This window comes from Camellia sinensis, chromosome 3, assembly GCF_055761805.1.
Source record: "Camellia sinensis isolate YWXY chromosome 3, ASM5576180v1, whole genome shotgun sequence".
Lineage (NCBI taxonomy): Eukaryota > Viridiplantae > Streptophyta > Magnoliopsida > Ericales > Theaceae > Camellia > Camellia sinensis.
In genome coordinates, this window is record NC_138963.1 from 173,397,322 (window position 1) to 173,418,022 (window position 20,701).

At 28.9% G+C, this 20,701-nt stretch overlaps 2 protein-coding genes and 1 non-coding gene across 4 annotated transcripts; 2 read left to right on the plus strand and 1 right to left on the minus strand.

Annotated features, from left to right (window-relative positions):
- Window positions 1–314: 314 nt before the first annotated feature.
- LOC114264502 (putative choline kinase 3) lies at window positions 315–4,139 on the plus strand. Of its 2 annotated transcripts, none has more exons than XM_028205135.2 (8): window positions 315–530; window positions 858–1,228; window positions 1,432–1,553; window positions 1,647–1,842; window positions 2,355–2,472; window positions 2,631–2,678; window positions 3,381–3,481; window positions 3,868–4,139. In XM_028205135.2, the coding sequence occupies exons 2-8, from the start codon at window positions 890–892 to the stop codon at window positions 3,967–3,969; spliced, it is 1,026 nt and encodes a 341-aa protein (XP_028060936.2). In that variant the 5' UTR covers window positions 315–530; window positions 858–889; the 3' UTR covers window positions 3,970–4,139. The 2 variants fall into 2 exon arrangements, with proteins under 2 accessions (XP_028060936.2, XP_028060937.2); XM_028205136.2 differs by having other exon boundaries at window positions 380–530; window positions 863–1,228.
- A 6,703-nt stretch (window positions 4,140–10,842) lies between these two features.
- LOC114264501 (NAD(P)-binding Rossmann-fold superfamily protein) lies at window positions 10,843–15,604 on the minus strand. The gene is made up of 10 exons (XM_082921471.1): window positions 15,383–15,604; window positions 15,224–15,285; window positions 13,294–13,413; window positions 13,084–13,183; window positions 12,830–12,910; window positions 12,700–12,749; window positions 12,435–12,585; window positions 12,292–12,348; window positions 11,639–11,760; window positions 10,843–11,332 (listed from the first exon to the last, which is right to left on the minus strand). The coding sequence occupies exons 1-10, from the start codon at window positions 15,398–15,400 to the stop codon at window positions 11,122–11,124; spliced, it is 972 nt and encodes a 323-aa protein (XP_082777597.1). The 5' UTR covers window positions 15,401–15,604; the 3' UTR covers window positions 10,843–11,121.
- TRNAG-GCC (transfer RNA glycine (anticodon GCC)) lies at window positions 10,902–10,972 on the plus strand. Its single transcript has one exon. It is a non-coding gene; the product is annotated as a tRNA-Gly (tRNA).
- Window positions 15,605–20,701: the final 5,097 nt, after the last annotated feature.

Consider the following 20,701-nt stretch of genomic DNA (forward strand, 5'->3'; position numbering starts at 1 on the left):
TAGTAGTTTTGCCAGCCAAAGCCAAAAATTTTGATTCCACACCCCGCTACAAGTTCCAACACCCAAAACTCAAAATTTCAACCCAGAAGCATTAAGAGAGGTTAAGTAAGAGCGGAAATGAAACCTCAACGACCCAATACAAAAATCAAAATGCCGAAAGCAAAACAAACCACCTGACTACGCAATACCAGTCAAGTCTAGGACCCGGGACATCACAGTAAGTTTGTATAACACTTTTTAAGTCTGTATTTAGATCATGAATTTGAAAAGAAAAAAAAAAACAAAAACAAAAACAAAAGCTTGGATACTTTATTGAGAAAGCGAGAGAAAGCAGATTCTTGGTCCATATAGTGATAAAGTTACATTATTTGATACACACAATCATCTATATATACCAATACATACCTCTCCTCTAAATTTAAACTTCCAAAGCCCAGTTGATTTAATTTCTGACTTTGTTAGCCAAAAACGCCAAGGCTTTTGGATTGTTATAAAGCTCTACAACTTTCTTACCTAATCCTAGTTTCTTGGTAAGCTCTTTGATTTCTCTGTTAATACATGTGCTTGTCTGTAACTGTAAATATGTATGTAGAGAAACAATGTTTGGTCCAATCTAGTCAATTTTTTAATATGGTTAGTGTTAGAATTGGTTGTGCTTTTATTTTCTTCGCTTTCACTTTTTAATTTTCATTTTTCATCTTTTCATAAACAAAATAATGTAAAGTCTTAAAAAATCCATTATTTTCATATCATTCTATTTTTAAAAATTCGAAAACAACTCTATAATGGTTGCTAAGTTTAAATTTTGGAAATAATTTGCTAAAAAAGTGAAACCAAACATCATTTTCTGTCCTCAGGTCAGGTTAAACGCCTTTGCATAGCTTATCTAATGGCGGTTAAGACAAATGGGTTCACTATACCAGAAGAATTGATAAAGCTACTATTATCACTGGCCTCAAATTGGGGGGACATGATTGATTCAAACACCTTGAAAGTGGTTCACCTAAGTGGTGCTATGACTAATGAAGTTTACAGGATAAGCTGGCCTACAAAGATGGCAAATGATTCCAGAACAGTTTTGGTTCGAATTTATGGTGAAGGAGCTGACCGATTCTTCAACAGGAATGATGAAATCCGGACGTTTGAGTGTTTGTCGAGGCACGGCCAGGGTCCTCACCTTCTTGGCCAGTTCCCAGAGGGCCGGGTCGAGGAGTTCATTCATGCTAGGGTATGATGAAACTCTGATCACTAAAATATATTATCTTATTTCCATTTAAATTTATTTCATTTTTGTGTCTGCTCAGTATTCTATTTTTATTTTTTGGAAACTAAGAAAACTGTTTTGGAAAACTGTTTTTAAATGATGTTCTTTAAAGGACCCATTATGTGTTCTTTAATTGTTTATACTACCTTCCTTTTTTTGTTTTGCAGACACTATCGGCTGTTGATCTTCGTGACCCTGTTGTATCTGCTCTGATAGCATCTAAGGTGAAGGATTTCCACAATCTTGACATGCCCGGTCCAAAAACCGTGGTCCTCTGGGACAGAATGAGGTATTTATCTGCCTACCCATTTATTTTTTATTTTTTACTTTCACTTGTACTACAAATACACATTTAAAATCAACACCTAATTTTCAATCTCAGAAACTGGTTAAGTCAGGCCAGAAGTTTGTGTACCCGTGAACATGCTAGAGAGTTTTGCTTGGATGCTTTAGAGGACGAGATTTGTGTACTGGAAACAGAGTTGTGGGGGGAGCACCAAGATCTCGGGTTTTGTCACAATGACTTGCAATATGGTAACATAATGATCAATGAAAAAACAAGATCAATCACTATAATTGTAAGTCATCTATGCCATTATGGTTAATTTTTTGTATAATTGTTGGTACAAAAAATTCTATTTTATAGTTTATTCCCCCAATTGTTTTTCGGAAGATTTCATTGTTATGATCCTGGACAGTAACGGTATTTAATTAGGAGGGTTAGCTGGGTTGCTTGCAAGAGTGGGAATCTGAATCTATCCTTTCACATAGAAAGTAAAAATGTTGTTTCTGAAACAAAATAGATTGAGAAAATTAATGAATGTCTACTTTTTGTAGGGAGGAAGCATAATTATTTTGTAAACCATTAGCTATAAGAGTAGAGAAATATTATGGAAATGGGAAAACATCCAAACAATTTCACAGAATTGAAAATGAATTTTCCATCTGACCAAACACTTTCCTTTAGCTGCAATTCTTCTCCATGTTTGCAGAAAGACGATTGAATTGTTTCTTCCCAATCAAGTTCGTTTCTTGAAACTTTTTTTTTTTGGTAATTAAACTTCTTGGAACTTATTTGCTCTTTTTGCAGGATTATGAGTATGCAAGTTACAATCCTGTAGCCTATGACCTTGCAAATCACTTCTGTGAGATGGTAGCAAATTATCATTCGAGCACGCCTCATGTTTTGAACTACAGTGTGTACCCTGGTAAGAAATTGTTGGTTGTTCTTGCTGATGATTTTCAGTGGCCTTAATTTTGTATCATTTCCTCTTGTATAGTAAAAAATAAATAAATAAATAATAAAAAAAAAATAGATTATGCTGCATACTTGGACTTGAATCAGTTTTCTTTTCTTAACCAACAGGTCTGGAGGAGCGTCAGAGATTTGTGCAAGTATATCTCAGTTCTGGAGGTAGGTCCATTTCGTTAGATGTTCATTTGGATAATTAGGAGAGAAAAGTATGTGGATTTCTAGAATTATGTTTGATCTTTGTGAAGCTGCATAAAACACACCTCATATTTGGTCTATTTAGACTGGAAGGATAAGTTGTCCCGATAAGTTATTCCAGATCACAAAATAAGAAACAAATATGGGATGGTTTTACCACAGGTAAAATAGTCCCATTCCGCCCCCTTATACGCCAATCAATTGTCAATGCAATTTCAAATTTCTTGTTAAGTATGAATAAGGGACACCTAGTGTGATCATTCTTGATTAGTAGCCTACTCAAGTGACCATTGAAAAACATAAATTCAAAGAGGAACTGTGAAATTTCATAGTATATATGCTTTTCTACCCTTTGCTGCCCTGAATTTCTTGTTTGATTGCTTGGAACAACTATGACAATAATAACAAGAAGGTTTTAAACTTTGTTAATTGATGAAGTCATAGATACATCCCAATCAAGCGGTTGGCACTGCGTCAATTTATTCCTTTGATTGAAAGCAACCCCTGAAAGTAGAAAGGAAACTATTTTGTGTCTTGTTAACTGGATGATATTTTTCTTCTTTTTCTTCTTAGTTGGATGATATTTGATTTATATGGCATTATTATGCTAATATCTCAAGTGGGTTCTCACTTTGATTTATCTAAAATCTCCATCACTGTGTGTAGGAAATCAACCCAGTGAGAATGAAGTGGACCAGCTTGTGCATGATACAGAGAAGTACACATTAGCAAACCATCTGTTTTGGGGTTTATGGGGAATAATCTCTGTAAGTTTGGCTGCTTTTAGGCTTCTTTTTGGATTTTGAATCTTGAATTTATATGCTTCTGTTTCATTTTTCTTTTCCCATTCCTTCTTTTTTTTTCATCCACAAATCCAAGCTCCAAATATAGCCTTAGTTGGTCTATGCTATAATCCACCGCTTAGGAAAATGTCTGTACCCAGACAAAAATAAAAATCCAAAAATTGCCCAAAAAGTAGAGTGCATGGTGTGGATTTATATTTGGTGGCGTGTGAGTCACACTACAATGATTCTAATTCACACATTTCAAATTCTGAATTTTTTTTTCTTGGTATGTAGTATTGCTAAAAGACTTAACATTGACTGATCATTTTTTTAAAATTTTTTCTTGTTTGTTTGTTGGTGGTGTGTAGGCCTATGTGAACAACATTGAGTTTGATTACATGGAGTATGCAAGGCAGAGGTTTGAGCAGTACTGGTTGAGGAAGCCTAGACTCTTGGGTCTTAGGTACTAGCCCCCTCAAGAAGAAGAGTCTCCCTGAATAAAAATTGGTGAAAATGGTTCCTCATAATTTGCTAAAATGAAGGGCTTTTTTGTCATTTCCATTTTATAATCTATCTATATATATTATATAAGGAAAATGAGAGGTTTTAATGAGGAGGCTTGTGAGAGTTCAATATCTCATATTAATTTTCTTGATTTTCTTAATTTTAAACAATTAAGAAAATCTCCATTGGCTAATTTTTATTTGATAATCCCACATCGGAAAAACAAGGAAAAAAATGAGTTGTTTTACTCATATAAAATGAATCTTATACTCTCATCTCATTTAGCATTGTAATATTGTGCATGTTTCAATTCAATATAGTTTAAATTTTAAAAGTTTTAATGAATTAATTTTGACCTAGCCGATTAGGTTAAATTATATTTGATTTGATTGATTCGTTAGTTTAACCATGATTTTAGCGATTTTATCAAAATATATTGATTAGATTTGTTTGATTCGAAATAAACTAAAGATTGATCTGATTAAAGATTGAAAAACTGAAATTGCTTGATTAGAAATAAACTTATAATTGTTAACTTTTATTTTATAATCTCACATCGAAAAAAAAAAAATGAGTTGTTTCACTTATATAAAGTGAATCTTAATAGTATAGTATTGTGTATACTTCAATTCAAGACGGTTTGAATTTTAAAATTAAAATAATATTTAAAAGTTTTAATTAATTAATTTCTGTATAAGTTGGTTTGTCATTTGACCTAACCGATTAGGCTGAACCATTTTGGGTTTGACCGATTTGTCGGTTTAATCACGATGTCTCATACTGATTTTATTAATTTTAAACAATTAAAAAAAAATCATTGGTTCACCTCCATTTAACCATGTAAAAATAAAACTTTAATTAGTTTATGATTTATTTTATAATCTCACATCTGGAAAAGAAGAAAAAGTAAAATTTGTTTCACTATCTATCTATATATTATATAAGAAAAATTGGGTTTTTAGAGAGAAACATTCTACGAGCTCCAAACCCTCATTCTAAAATTATTGAATTTTATTAATTTCAAACAATTAAGAAAATTCTCATTGGCTAATCTTCATTTACCTTTTATTTTACAATCCTACATCGAAAAAAGAAAAAAGAAAAAGTGAATTATTTCACTTACATAAAGTGAATCTTATACTCCCATTTATATAAACAAAAAAGGAGATTTCTGGTGAGAAACCTTATGATCAATATCTTATACTAATTTTTTTGATTTTTTTAATTTTAAACAATTAAGAAAATCTTCATTGGCTAATTTCCATTTAACTTTTATTTTACAATCTCAAGAGGTTTTGATTTTAAAAATAACTTTGTATGAGGTTTTGAAACTCTCATAATATCTCTCTTTAAAAGTATTCTTTTGTAAAATATATAGATATATTGATAATCCCAACGTCACTCTTACTGCTTCTTAATACAAAAATTATGAGATAATTATAATAATTTTAAATTTGTATTTAAAACTTATAAATCATGGGATACATTATTATAATTTTAAATTTATATTGTGTCAATTTTAAATTTAAATTAATATATTGCTTTCCATAGTTAGTAACAATTGAATCTTTAATAAAATAAAGTTAAAAAGTTTTAATTAATTAATTTTTGTGTAAACTTGTTGGTCTTTTGACCTAACTGATTAAGCTAAATTGTTTTTTGTTTGAATGATTTGCTGGTTTAACTGTGATTTTAGCGGTTTTACCAAAATGTATTGGTTAGATTTGTTTGATTCGAAATAAAATAAAGAACTGCGATTGCTTGATTAAAAATAAACTTCCCGCCCAAACAATTGTTAATTTTTATTTTACTGTTAACTGAGATTGCTTGAATTGTTTCACTTATATAAAGTAAATCTTATAAATGGAGTTTTGAGGAGAAACCTTCTAGAATGTCCAAACACTCATTCTAAAATTATTGAATTTTCTTAATTTTAAACAATTAAGAAAATTCTTATTGACTAGCTTCTATTTACCTTTTATTTTACAATTTCATATCAGAAAAAAAAAGAAAAAAAAATTGAATTGTTTCACTTACATAAAGTGTATCTTATACTCTCATTTATATAAATTATTAAATTTTCTTAATTTTAAACAATTAAGGAAATCTCCATTGGCTATTTTCAATTTAACTTTTATTTTATAATCCCACATTGGGAAAAAAAGAAAAAAGTGAATTGTTTCACATACATAAAGTGAATCTTATGCTCCCATTTATATAAACAAAATGAGATTTTTTTTAGTGAGAAACCCTATGATTAATATCTCATACCAATTTATTTTGATTTTCTTAATTTGAAACAATTAAGAAAATCCTCATTGACTAGTTTCCATTTAACTTTTATTTTACAATCTCACATAGAAGTTTTGATTTTAAAAATAATTTTGTATCAGATTTTGAAATTCTTATAATATTTAACTTTAAAATAATTACAATCCCACATCTAGAAAAGAAAGAAAAAGTGAGTTGTTTTACTTATATAAAGTGAATCTTATAATCTCATTTAATATTGTAATATTGTGCGTTTCAATTCAAGATAGTTTAAATTTTAAAATAAAATTTAAAAGTTTTAATTAATTAATTTTGTTGTAAATTAGTTGGTCTTTTAACTTAGCCGATTTGGCTAAATCGTTTTCGATTTGACTAATTCACTGGTTTAACCGCAGTTTTAACTATTTTATCAAAATATATTACCTAGATTTGTTTGATTTGAAATAAATTAAGATTAACCTTATTAAAAATTGAACGACTGAGATTACTTGATTATAAATGAATTTTCCGTCCAAACAACTGTTAACTTTTATTTTACAATCTCACATCAGGAAAATGAGGAAAAAATGAGTTGTTTCACTATATAAATCTTATACTCCCATTTAATATTATAGTGTTGTACATGTTTTAGTTCAAGACAGTTTAAATTTTAAAATTAAAATAATATTTAAAAGTTTTAATTAATTAATTTTTGTATAAGTTGATTGGCCCTTTAACCTAACCGATAGGATGAACCATTTTCAGTTTGACTGATTCGCTAGTTTAACTATGATTTTAGCGGTTTTATCAAAATATATATATGTTAGATTCGTTTGATTCAAAATAAATTAAAAATTGACCTAATTAAAGATTAAAAAGCTGAGATTGCTTGATTCAAAATAAACTTTATGTCCAAACAACTGTTAACTTTTATTTTATACAATCCCACATTGGAAAAAGAAGGAAAAAGTGAGTTATTTCACTTATCTATACTATATATTAAGCAAAAGAGGATTTTTAGAAAGAAAATTTCTAGGAGTTTCAAACCCTCATATTAAAATTATTAATTTTTCTTAATTTTAAACAATTAAAAAAATTCTCATTGACTAGCTTCCATTTAATTTTTTATTTTACAATCCCACATTGGAAAAAGAAGAAAAAAGTGAATTGTTTTACATACATAAAGTGAATCTTATGCTCCCATTTATATAAATTATTGAATTTTCCTAATTTAAAACAATTAAGAAAATTCCCATTGACTAACTTCCATTTAATTTTTATTTTACAATCCCACATCGAAAATAAAAAAATAAAAAAAATGAATTGTTTCACATACATAAAATGAATCTTATACTCTCATTTATATAAGCAAAAAGAGATTTTTAGTGAGAAGCCTTATGATCAATATCTCATACTAATTTTTTTGATTTTCTTAATTTTAAACAATAAAGAAAATCCCGATTAGCTAGTTTTCATTGAACTTTTATTTTACAATCCTACATAGAGATTTTGATTTTAAAAATAATTTTGTGTAAAATTTTAAAACCCTCATAATATCTCTCCTTAAAAATATTGTTTTGTAAAATATATAGATATATTGATAATTTCAATGCCACTCTTACTACTCCTTAATATATAAATTATGAGATAATTATGATAATTTTAATTTATATTGTGTCAATTTTAAATTTAAATTAATAGATTGCTTTCCATATTTAGTGACAGCTTAAATTTTAATAAAATAAAATTTTTAATTTTTAATTAATTAATTTTTGTGTAAGCTGGTTGGTCTTTTGACCTAATTGATTAAGCTAAACCATTTTTTGTTTGAATAATTCATTGGTTTAACCGTGATTGTAACAGTTTTACATGTTATGATAATTTTTTCTTACTCATTAAGTTTTTAAAATTTCTTTAATTATTTCCCTTTCAAAAACTAATATGACAATTTTTTTAAAATTCATATATTTTTATTCTAAAATAGTGAAATATTAGAACTATGTCATTTTTTTATAACAAAGCATAATTTTAATTATTAATTGTCAATACAATAATTTTAATCTATGTATATAAGTTATAGTAAAGAAACATTTGAAACAAAACCTTTAAACGTATATATAAAATTTTATTTACAAGAGACAAAATAAATAAATAAATAAATATACTTATCGTAATAAATAATGTATTATTTTATCTCGTACATACGAGTGATATGCTTAGTAGTAGTATATGTGTAAATGTAGTAAACACCATTATTATCAGTAATCATGATAGTTTTAATGGGTGAGAGATATGTACATATCCTTCACCCTCCTTTTGGGGAGCCATACTCAAATGTGTTGTTGATCTACTTTGTGAAAATCCAATGGCCACTAGAGAAGAAAAAGAAGAAAAAAAAGAAAGAAAAAGTAGTGTTTCCACCACTAAAAGAATGAATAAACAAGTGAATGGTGTGTGTGTGTTCATGATCATAAATCATCAAGAGTGCAAAAATTTGAGAGATTGTTTCTGATTCACTGGTGAAGGAAGAGGTCAAACATTTGATAGAAAGAGGATATTCGGTAGTAACTGCTAGGAGACAATGATTATATGCTTGAAGCAAAGCTGGCCTTGCAACTTGGGCATCTGCTTCTTTTTTCTTTTTCTTTTTTTATTATTATAATTGCCCATAACAAATTCAAACTGTGATTCTACTGTGCCTTTCAAGGATTCATATTCTCTCTCTATACATGTTTGAATTTTATATGAATGCTATGATTTTTTTTAATTTGGTTATTTAATATAGCAAGACATGTATAAATAATACAATTATCATTCCTCTTACCAAATGAATTCACCTAATTACTTTAATAACATATGGGATAAAAATAAAAAATAAAAATAATGTGATTAGAAAATGTGATATGTGATATTACTTAATGAGTGTTTTGAATGCCACCAACGTTTGAACATAAAAGATAATAAAATGTTAAAATAGACATTTTAGTCTAATAATATGATCCAAATATATAGCATTTTAAAGAGTGTTGCTATTACTACCTATCTTAATTTTTTAGAACCCTCCCTTTCAAATTTCTTTGAACTCCTACCCTAAACTCTAAATTTTAATAAGATTTCTTTGAATACTCCACTTAATACTAATTTTACTTCTATTCATAATATCATCACATTCAAGTACACACTCACCTAATTTTACTCCCTATCTCTCTCTCTCTCCTCCTCCTCCTCCTCCTCCTCCTCCTCCTCCTCATTTTTCTTCTTTTTCTTCCAAATATGGTGTGCCTCTATTTGTTTCTCACTTTTCCAGCAACTAAGGCTTAACTGTACAATGCTAGCCGCCTAGCCTACTGTCCTCGCCCCCCCTTTCACCATCACAGACGGCAGAGCTGCTGCTGCACTTGCTACCTTTGGAGTACCCTCATCGTCTTTTCTTTGACTCGTCAAAAAATCTCTTCGTTTCGTCAGAAATTATGTTCAGTTGAATAGTGCCGAAAATAAAAGTTTTGTTCGAAACCATATATTGAAAGCACTATGTTACAGAACAAAACCTTAATATTCGACAAACCAGTCCTGAACAAGCTCAAGCAAAACAGCAACCATTGAAAATAATTAAGAATCGTTGATGCAAGATAGATAAACTTACCAATGCAATGCCAACCTCATCAGAGTTATTGTCATCATCCTCCATTGCTCTATAAATATCAATGAATGGTGAAAACGACTACAAATGTAAATAGAAATTTGATTGGAGAAACTTGAAGTCTGTAATAGGATTGTTTAAAACATTAACTGATTTGGACCGGACTATGATGGTGATGAAAAAGAATACATTTAGGGTTTAGGATGACGATAAAGAGGAATGCATTTAGGGTTTAGCTTGGTGAGGAATACGTTTAGATGGAATGGAGGTGGATATACAATATTGTAAATTGTTATTTTAATTGTCTTTCATTTGATGGGTAAGTATTCTATTAAAAGTTGTCTTTTAATATAATTTTACTTTAAGATATAATTGTAATTAAAAAAAAAAGAAGTGAAAATTAGAGGGTCTAAAGAAATTAGGTAGGTGCTTATAGTAGCACTCCATTTTAAATGAAGTTTGCTTAAAATATAATTTGTCATCTATGATTTTGAAAATTACATCCCAACCCTTGAAGATTCTAATTTCATAACAAATAACTATTTTTATTAATAAATTATTAAACCAATTAACAATTTTTTAATAATGTAAGAAATTTATTTTAATTAATAATTCAAGTAATTTTGTTGTTATAATAAAAAAAAAAAAAGGAAGCTATAAATTTTATTTTTTTAATTATGTTAAACAAAAATTCTAATAAAGATGTATTTGTAATTTTTCAAATCACAATAAATAATTTGTATTTTAAACAAATCTTAGATGATATATTTGTAATTTACACTATTTTTAGTTATGGCTCATAAAATAAAATTATGACTTTTGTGATAATTAATCTTACAAATATCATAATTTATATCTAATACACAGCTTTTGAGAGTGCGTACGACGGTATTCTCCCTCACATAATATCATCTAATAATATGATCCAACTAGCATCTTAAATAAAGCATTGCATCAAGTCACATTCTTTAAATTATATAAAATTGCAAGCGACTCACTCATTAAAATGCACCAGTGGTCTAGTGGTAGAATAGTACCCTGCCACGGTACAGACCCGGGTTCGATTCCCGGCTGGTGCAATATCATATTTTTTTAGGAACAAAAATCACAACCACCACTTTTTTTGTTTTTGATTCATGAACATCTTCTTCAAATAGTGTCTTACAATATGAGTATGTTTCGATTTACAAAGAAATGTTTCACTTTATGACAAAATGGTTGTGTCGATTTACGAAGAAAGAGTGGATAAAGAACGAAGACTATTAAGGATAGAATCTATAGCAACATGAGAGCCACTGGTAGCTGCAAACATCAGGTGTTTAGGAGCCTCAGCTCTATCAAAATAAAATGCACCTGTCGCCAATTTTTCTTTCGGCTGCGAAGCCAACCACATAACAGTGTCTGCGCCTTGCTCGCTTGTTCTAAGCTTTCCCGATAACCTGCAACAACAACCATTTGTGACAAAGTGAAATCATATTTAGTACCCTAGTCACATTTGATTTGCGGATATGGGGGCAAGATTAGATTAAAAAATCCCAAGATGAAAGAATCTTGCATCCTGGGATTTTATCTTGGGATAACACTTCAGTTGCAAAATTTCTAAAATGCCCTCCTTGGGATAAGTTATTCTCAGATAATTTCCCTCGCCAAATCCCATCTACAAATCAAAAGTGGCCAAAATGTATAGTATATGTAGAATTGATTTGAGTATATTTTGACCAATATCGAGATGATAAGTTGCTTACGATTTCGAAAAGCCAGGCAGACTCCTGGCAACCCCTGGTGTCTCGGCCCAGCCAGGGTGCATCGAGTAGAACCCAATCCCTTTGTCCTTGTACATTTCTGCCCACTTTTCTGTCAATGCCACCTAAAAAAGAAGCATAAATAGCATTAGACATGGATTTATATAATTAGTGAATCTCATATACAATACCATAAATGTGGTTCCAGTAAATTAAAATTAAATAAGAGAGTATGGTTCCAGTTTCTGCTTGGCCATGTTGTACATCTAGGATAAGATGAGTCATTCTGTTCCTTTTCGTGTTTTTGCAGTATTAATTTTATTAAATTAAATGCAATATCTATTCATATGAAGTTGACATTTGGTAATTCATAATTCAACTTTTTTTTTTCCCTTCGTCTTTTAAATCTTATTTACATGATTCGGAACATTAATAATTTATGAACTAAGACAAGGTTTCTATCAGTTCAATGAGAATCCTTTCCCTGAAAATGCAACATAATTTGCTACTTGCAATTTCAATTTTTTTAGCGATAGCAAAACTACTATTACTATTTTATTCTTGTAAATTAACATTAATCGCATAATTATTAATATGCAAAAAAAGATTTAACAGGAAGAAAAATGTCATCAGAATCTCGTGAAAAAAGATCTAACCTGGACTCGCTTGTTTCGAGCATACTGTTCTACCCCATCAAATTTTCCACTACTAAACTGTAACAAGACAACTAGTCAGAAATTTCAAAAATATTAAACAGCAAAATGTAAGCGATTGATGAAAAGTATACAAAATCAATCACCTGTAAATCGTCAATCAAAGGAACTGTATACATTCCACCTGAGGCAACTGTAATAACTCGAGCGTCGGGTGCAGCTTTCTCCAACAATGGCAATATTGATTCTGTCATGGTATAAGTGCCTAATACATTCACAGCAAAATTCAACTCGTATCTGGTGTTATATACAAAATAAGAAAACAAGAAAACAAATTGTATCAATTTCTCCAGAGATGAAAAAGAAAAAAATATATATTTAGTATTTCATTTTGAACTAATAAGGATTTACCCTTCTGAAGTGGTAATACGGTTATGCTCGAGCAAGCCAGCGTTGTTAACCTAAAGGCAACAAATTGTGTCAATATTAGATATCACATCAATTATGCACAAGTCACATTATTTAAATAAAAAAAATTTACCAAGACATGAATCGGAACAGCCTTCGAAGAAAATCTGGACGTAAATGACTTGACATCGTTGATAGATGAAAGATCGCACACCTGTGAGATAAATTTAATAAGCCACTTAAAATTAAAACACGAGCTAACAAATATGGATTATTTATAGATCTCAAGAAAGCCAAATTACGATTCCTCAATAGCCAATGATAATAGATAAACATCTTTAAAGGGTCTGAAAAAGAGCTAGTAAAAAGCAAAAAGAGAGTTCATACCTCTAAATAAACATTTTGATTACCCGTCGTTGACTGAATTTTAGAACGAGCAACTTCTCCCCTCTCCTTATTTCGGCATACCATATAGACATTTGCCCCTCTGGAAGAACATTGTGCAACATACAAATAAAAAGTATTGTTAGTGAATGTCATCCAAATTTACACACAACTGATGAAGAAATAAACAAATGTAAAAACTAGGATCAACACCGAGAAGCAAGACCCTCGGCAGTAGCAAAACCAATGCCAGAATTTGCTCCAGTAACTATGCAATTCTTCCCCTCTATGCGTGTTTGCGTATCTTCAGGATTGAATTTTTTGGAATGTTCCCTGGAGTTCAATAAACCACAGAATGCAGAGAAAATTTCAAGGAATTAGGATTAACAACAACCCAACCGTAAAGCTTCAGTAAGTAAATCAATGAGAACCATAACAAACATTCAAATCTAATGTCCTTCATCTGTGATGGCATAATTATCAACCATCCAACCCATCTGTTTTTTTTTTGAAATCTATACTGTATTATAAAACGGACACCTCAGTTGGTGTGAACACAAATGTGAAGTTGTGTAATGATTATTTTTTCCCAAAAACCCATTTATGACTCGTGTCAATTTTTTATTTACCAAAATAAAAAAACAACGCTCAACTAATACACATTAATGTGTGTTTGGGAGGAAAAAGATTGGGTACACACCTAACCGCATAGTGCACAAAGTGGTTGCCCCGACATTTGGACTTATAACCTCAAGGTTGTTAAGCCAAGATTTTACCATTGAACCATTTACCAAAATGTGTAGACATTAATATCAACACCTTCAGTTAATTTAACAAAGATCAAATCCTTGTGATATCTCTAGATGATTTGGAACTGTCTTTCTCAATGATGAAAATAGAAGAAATTGTCATCACAAAAGTACCAAAACAGTTGTGCTACATCCCACAAAAATCTTGCTTTGTGGAAGATTTTTGTGGAGATGGGTCATTTTCCTGAAATTAGTTGCACAAGCATCATGTGTGCCCAGAATCTATAGTGTGTGTGTGTATGTACTTCAAATTTTCAGGGTTTTTTCTTTCTTTTTTTTGATGGAGCGGTCCTTTCTTGAGCACAGAGGCATCCCTATGCATATTTAATTTCTTTGTGAATTTAGAACATACAGGAATCAATATACATGAAAAAAACACATTATCTCAAATTTAGTTGAGCTACAAAATATAGACTTCACTAATCTTAAGTAGTAAACATTATCCAATTCATATCATTTTAACCCTAATTTTACATGTGGCAATTGTTACATTGTTAGAGCATCTCCACTTCTTTATTCAAAATTTTCATCAAATTTCACTTAAATTTGATGAAAAAAGCTTAATCTGATATCGCGTGTTCCAATAGAGTGATTTGGAATTTCATCAAAACCACCAGTCGACCAGGAGGACGACTGGGGGGACAACCGGCCCGTGTAAATTTTTCAAAAAAATTTGCAAGGAGGTGGTTGACCGGGGGACATCCAGTCAGTCATCCGGTACTCAAGAGCTAGCGGCTCTCTACAGTAATTTGGTGAAAAATTCCAATATTCTCAATTTGATAAAACAAAAGATGAAGCATTGTAATACCAATTTTGTACGGTTTTTCATCAAATTTAAAGTTGATGAAACAAAAGATGAAAGATTGGAGAGGTCTTAAACAGATTGAAAACCTATTAACCAGATGCTTAAGTGGGTGTAATTTATCCACATTTAAGTTATCCATTTTGCATCATATCCTTTCATATTTACTTGACTAAATAACAATTAATTAAAGGAGAATATTTATATATATATATATATATATTAATATGGAATGTGATTGCAAATGAATGGAGTGCAAGTGGGCAAGTACGAATTGTGTCGTTTTTGTACAGTTTTCCCATTTTTTCATTTTTTATGCTACATCCACCAAATTTTGCTCCGTCCAAATTGGTCATGATTACACGGTCAGAATGAATATCTAAGAAAAAAGATATTCGAATTTTGCTCCGTCCGAATTGGTTATATTTACATGGTCGGAATGAACAAGATAAGATATTCATTCAGGCAATTCGGAGGGAGCAAAATTCAGCAGATCAAATATTATTCTTCAATCTAATGAAGTGGGACGTACAAGTAACCGGCCTTGGTGAAATTGAGGTACCCATAAAGCCCAAAAGCTGTTGATCTCCATGTCTGCAAAAACACAAGGAAATTACATGACAAGACGACAAAGAAAGAGGGCGTAAACATGATGAGGGGGTTCTTGAGAATGGAGTGAGTGTTAGCTAACCTTGAGAAGAAACATCATGACATGAGTAATCTAATTGATATTTTGATTTGAATGTGCACTATTGTGGGTTGCATCTGTCATCTGATCTGATCTGCCACTTGTGTTTGTGTTTTTGGAAGAATTTGGAAAGTCGGTCTGTTGACAATGCTAAAGTGCTTCTATAGGTGGAGGATGTACTCGGGGCTAGTCTTGTGCCACCTACAACATCATCCTACCACTCCTTTTTCTCAATAAATTTTATCCAAAAATTTATGAGTTTTTGGCCTAGTTTGTCAAAGATTTTTTATTTTTTAGCTAATATTTAAATAAATAATAAAAAAAATATTAAGATTATCAATAAGATAAAATATCAAATTAAATTCATAATTATTTTACTTTTTTCTCACAAATATCACATTCAATTATAAAAAAAAAAAATCATCTTGTTAAATACAAATGTTTTGGCCTACTAAAATAAAGATGTGGGGTCACTATTGTGACCTCCGTAGCTGTGCCTCTGCTGTGCCTTTTAAACAGCACCGTTTTTTTTTTTATTATTATTTTTAAGACAAATTATATTAATAGGCCCTATAGTTTAGGTCTCGTGTCATTTTAATCTCCGATTTTTCAATTGTGACATATTTGATCCTGAATTTTGAATCTTGTTTCAAATAAGAACAATTGAGCATATTATTACTTAATTTCAAGAGCAAAATTGTCAATTTGATAAAATATAAACTAATTTGACAAAAATAAATGTCGAAAAAATATTTTAAAATTTTTAAAAATTATTTTTATCCACCAAAGATAAAATTATGTAAAATTGATAAAAATTAATAAAAATTACATGATTAATTTTTAAAAATTAATTTTACATGATTTTCATCCAAATACATAATAAAAATTAATTTGGTAAAAAAAATAAATGTCTAAAAGATTTATCAATTTTATACAATTTTATATAATTTTATCTTTAGTAGGTAAAAATAATTTTAAAAAATTCAAAAATAATTTTTTGACATTTATTTTTGTCAAATTAATTTATATTTTATCAAATTGATGAATTTGCCCTTAAAAAATTCAATAGTATCTTCAATTGTCCTTATTTAGAACAAGATTCAAAACTCAGGGTCAAATGTGTCACAATTGAAAAGTCAGAGACCCAAATGACACAAACTTTTTTTTTTTTTCTTTTCTTTCAGCTTTGTTCTTACAGAGCTATTTCAGTCCCCTTTTTTTTTTTTCTTCAGCTTTGTTCACTGTTTTACAGCAGTGATGTTGTTTAAAATAATGTACTTTTTTTAATTATTTTAAAATTAATCTACCAAACAAAAAAAAATTAATATAACTTAATTTTATATGTCTATATATATAAGCGTATATATAAATTAATTAATTAAAATTATCACTTATACTATATTAAATTAAGTTACACTTTCATAACATGATATAAGTTAAATTTATTCTTCTACATTGTAAATATCACAACATACTTTTAAAATAATTTTACATATTATATATAGATATGCACATAAATAATTTAATTAACATTATCACATATACACGCATAGATACATATAAGTGATTTAATTAATGTTATCACATATCTATTTAAGTGAAAGGAGGTGTCCATAATTTTTTCACAAAACATTAAGGAGTGTTCATGTATTTTTGTTGAAAGATAGGTGTGTTTTTTATTTAATTAAATGTCATAAAGTGTTTGTGATAAAACTTTCAAATGTCAAAGGATATTTGTGATATATTGAAAATGTTAAGGAGTGTCCATATATTTTCATCAAACGTTAAGGAGTATTACCCTTTTTTTATTTTGGTTTAGTACATTGACTCCAAAATAATAATGAATTTTTTTACATTATTTCTACTAAAAATCAAAAATATCATATTGAGTCTCAAATCTTAGATTCAGCGCTGTGAACAAAGCTAAAGAAAAAAATAAATAAAATGGTGAGCTTAATTTTATATATAGACATATAAAATTAAGTTATATTAATTTTTTATTTGGTACATTAATTTTAAAATAATAAAAAAAATTACATTATTTTAAACAGCATCACTGCTGAAAAACAGCACTGTGAACAAAGCTAAAGAAGAAAAAAAAGAAAGAACAAAAAGAAAAGAGGGGGTTGAAATAGCACTGTAAGAACAAAGCGGAAAGAAAAGGAAAAAAATAAAAATAAAAATAAAACGGTGTCGTTTAAAAGGCACAGCAAGGGCACAGCTGCGAGGGTCACAGAAGTGACCTCACATCCTTAAAATAACCAGAAATTAATATAACCTATTAAAATAGTCAACTTTTCAAACGAAACATTTATGAGATCTAGCTAAATATTTAATGTGCGCCTATAGGTGTAATATTTCTAAATAAAAATTCGGATAAAATTTATGAGTTTCTAACTACAAAATTTTTTCCAAATCTTAAAAGAAAAAAACTACAAAATTTTGGCGATTAGTTTTCTTTCGTATCTTATCTCTTCATATTTTTCCATATATTTTTTGTGAGATCCAATTCGAACCTATATCGATTATTCAATTGTTGGCAGATTAGGATTTTAGAGAAGAGAGAACGGAGAAGGGAAAGACACAAGGCAAACTTTTTAATAATTTTACAACCAAAAAAAAAAATTGTCATTATATTTGAGAACTTTCATTAATGTTGAAATTTATTTTGATTCCTCCACTGTTTTTGAAAGATATTTTTTCTTTCTATTTTAATGCAATTCACTTTTTTTGTATGGATAAAGCTTGAGACCACCTTTTCTTCCTTCCCAGAAAGAGCACCACTCAGGTAGCACTCTACTTCCTTGTCATCTTTTCACTCACCAAGCAATGCTACTCATTTTTCCACAAACTTCAATTTTTATAAATTATAAAGTCGCCCTAAAATTTTACAATATTTTTATCAGTTAAACTTTTAAGTTTAGTATAATTTTGAAAATTTTAGTTTTTACTTATAAAGTATTGTGAGACCCTCAATATCAAAACTAAGAAAGGCTCAAATGATAGAATCCAAGAAAAAAGAAGTCAAAAGAAAGTCTACATAACAGATATAGTAAAGCAAACATAACAACGTGGATCACATGGTGAATGAAGACAAAAGAGTCACATACTGAATGAAACCAAAGTAGTGGAAATACCACTACTAAGTTGTTTGTATTAATAAATCAAAATGTAAAAGGTTTCTTATCTTGTTATAAGAACCATATCTTTTAATTTTATGCATTTTACTTCCGAAGTTGAAATCCACTGTTTGCCTAAAAAGGAGTGTGGCTGCATCCTATAGAATTAGAGTCAAGCAAAGTTTTATAAGTAAATAAGAATGTTCTGTCTATCTTTCTTGTAATATTTGTAATTTTTCAAGTATTCAATAACAAATTTTCATTTCTATATACACTTTGTCTAATGTTTTTCAATTTTCTTGAGGTCTGAGAGTAGTGATACAAACGAGAGTAATATTCACTGAGAGTAAGATATGGAAATGAATAAAATGTATTCGCAATTTTACAAACAATTGAGAGTACTATTCACTGAGAGTAATATTACAAACAATTTTCTAATAATGTCTTTCATTTCTACTTGTTGAAATGCTTGAAATGTATTCGCAACAGGCGAAATAAGGTGAATATGGAAAAGAAAAATCTTAAGGTAATTTTCTAGATAACCAGTATTTTGTATTTTTATTTCAAATATTATTATTGTGATTGAAAAAAAAAAATCCACATCATTTATTAAAAAAAATATTATTTTATTTGACATCATCATGCTTAGTCATTAATACACAATTAGGAGTGGCTAGATTGGTGGTATGTAACATCACCCCTTTTATATGAAAAATATTAGAGATTCTAAATGTTTTATCAGTATTTTTTATCAAATGTGTTACATGGGTGTATGACCCACACGATATGAGTCCCATGTAGGTCTTTCACCCATATGAGATATTTGATAAAAATATTAATAAAATATTTAAGATCCTTAGTATTACTTCTTCTTTTATTTATTTATTTATTTATTTATTATTATTATTATTTGTGTACATTGCCGGTCAAACTTGTTGACTTGCTAATGCTTGGGTATATATTGTCAAAACTATATTATTATATTCTATTGAGATTTTGTTTTTTTAATAAAGGGGCAATTTGGGAACTTGCTAAAAAAAAGTTATTTTTTTGTCTTTTTAATTTTTTTACATAAAAAAGTAAAAAAAGAAAAAAGTCAATTTTTTTACACAAAAAAAGCCATTAAAGAGTAAAAAAAAAATCAAAATATTAATTTTTTACCAACTTTCTAAAACACCACAAATAATGCAGTGGCCAACCTATCCTAAGAAGCTATATTCAATTTTATTTTTTTTTTAAGAAGCTAAAATAATATGACTGATGTTTTTGTAATTAATATCCATGATTGGGATGTTTTATTTTAGAAGAAATCTCTAATTCAATTTAGAAAAGTTTCAAAGTCTCTGTTTTGAGTGTGAGTTGACTTTTTTATTTTTTAATTATTTTAATTTGGGGTTAAAAAATCTCATTTAGAATGAATTTTTTAATTTTTTTGACTTTTGTGGAAAAAAAATAAAATGATTATAGTTTAGATGTGACATTTTATTTTATTAGACTAAAAAAACTTATTTTGTCTTTTTACTATTAAAATAGCCCCAACCCAACCCAACCCAAACTTTCATGCCAAACCAACCCTTAAATCCATCTACTTTATTTACCCTCCACTCACCATATGCATTTTAGGAAAATGTTACAAACTTATAATTTGGACTCTTAAATTTACCCTTAAATCCATCTACTTTATTTACCCTCCACTCACCATATGCATTTTAGGAAAATGTTACAAACTTATAATTTGAACTCTTAAATTTACTTATAATGATATGAAAATAGAGATATATTCTACACAATTGAGTGTGTGATAAATCAAATGTTAATATCTATCATATCACATAATTTTAAATCAAATTGTGAGAGATTTTTTTGTAGCTCTTAAACATTTTTCTGTATTCTAAACCTTTATACATTACCCATAAAAAAATATATATATATATATATATATATTTGCTTTCACCCTTGCACAATTGAGTGCAAAAAAATACTAATCACTCTGTTTGGTTTTCATTTTCATAATTCATTTTTTAGAATTTTTTTTTTGTTTCCGTATTTTTTTTTTTCATTGAATTTTTTTAAATATTTTAAGCAATTTTTAAAATTTTTAGACACACTTAACATAAATACTCTAAAAAATATTTGTGAAAAAAATCTATAAAAATTTGCTAAATACCAAAAATACAAAAAAAAAAAATTCAATATATATTTC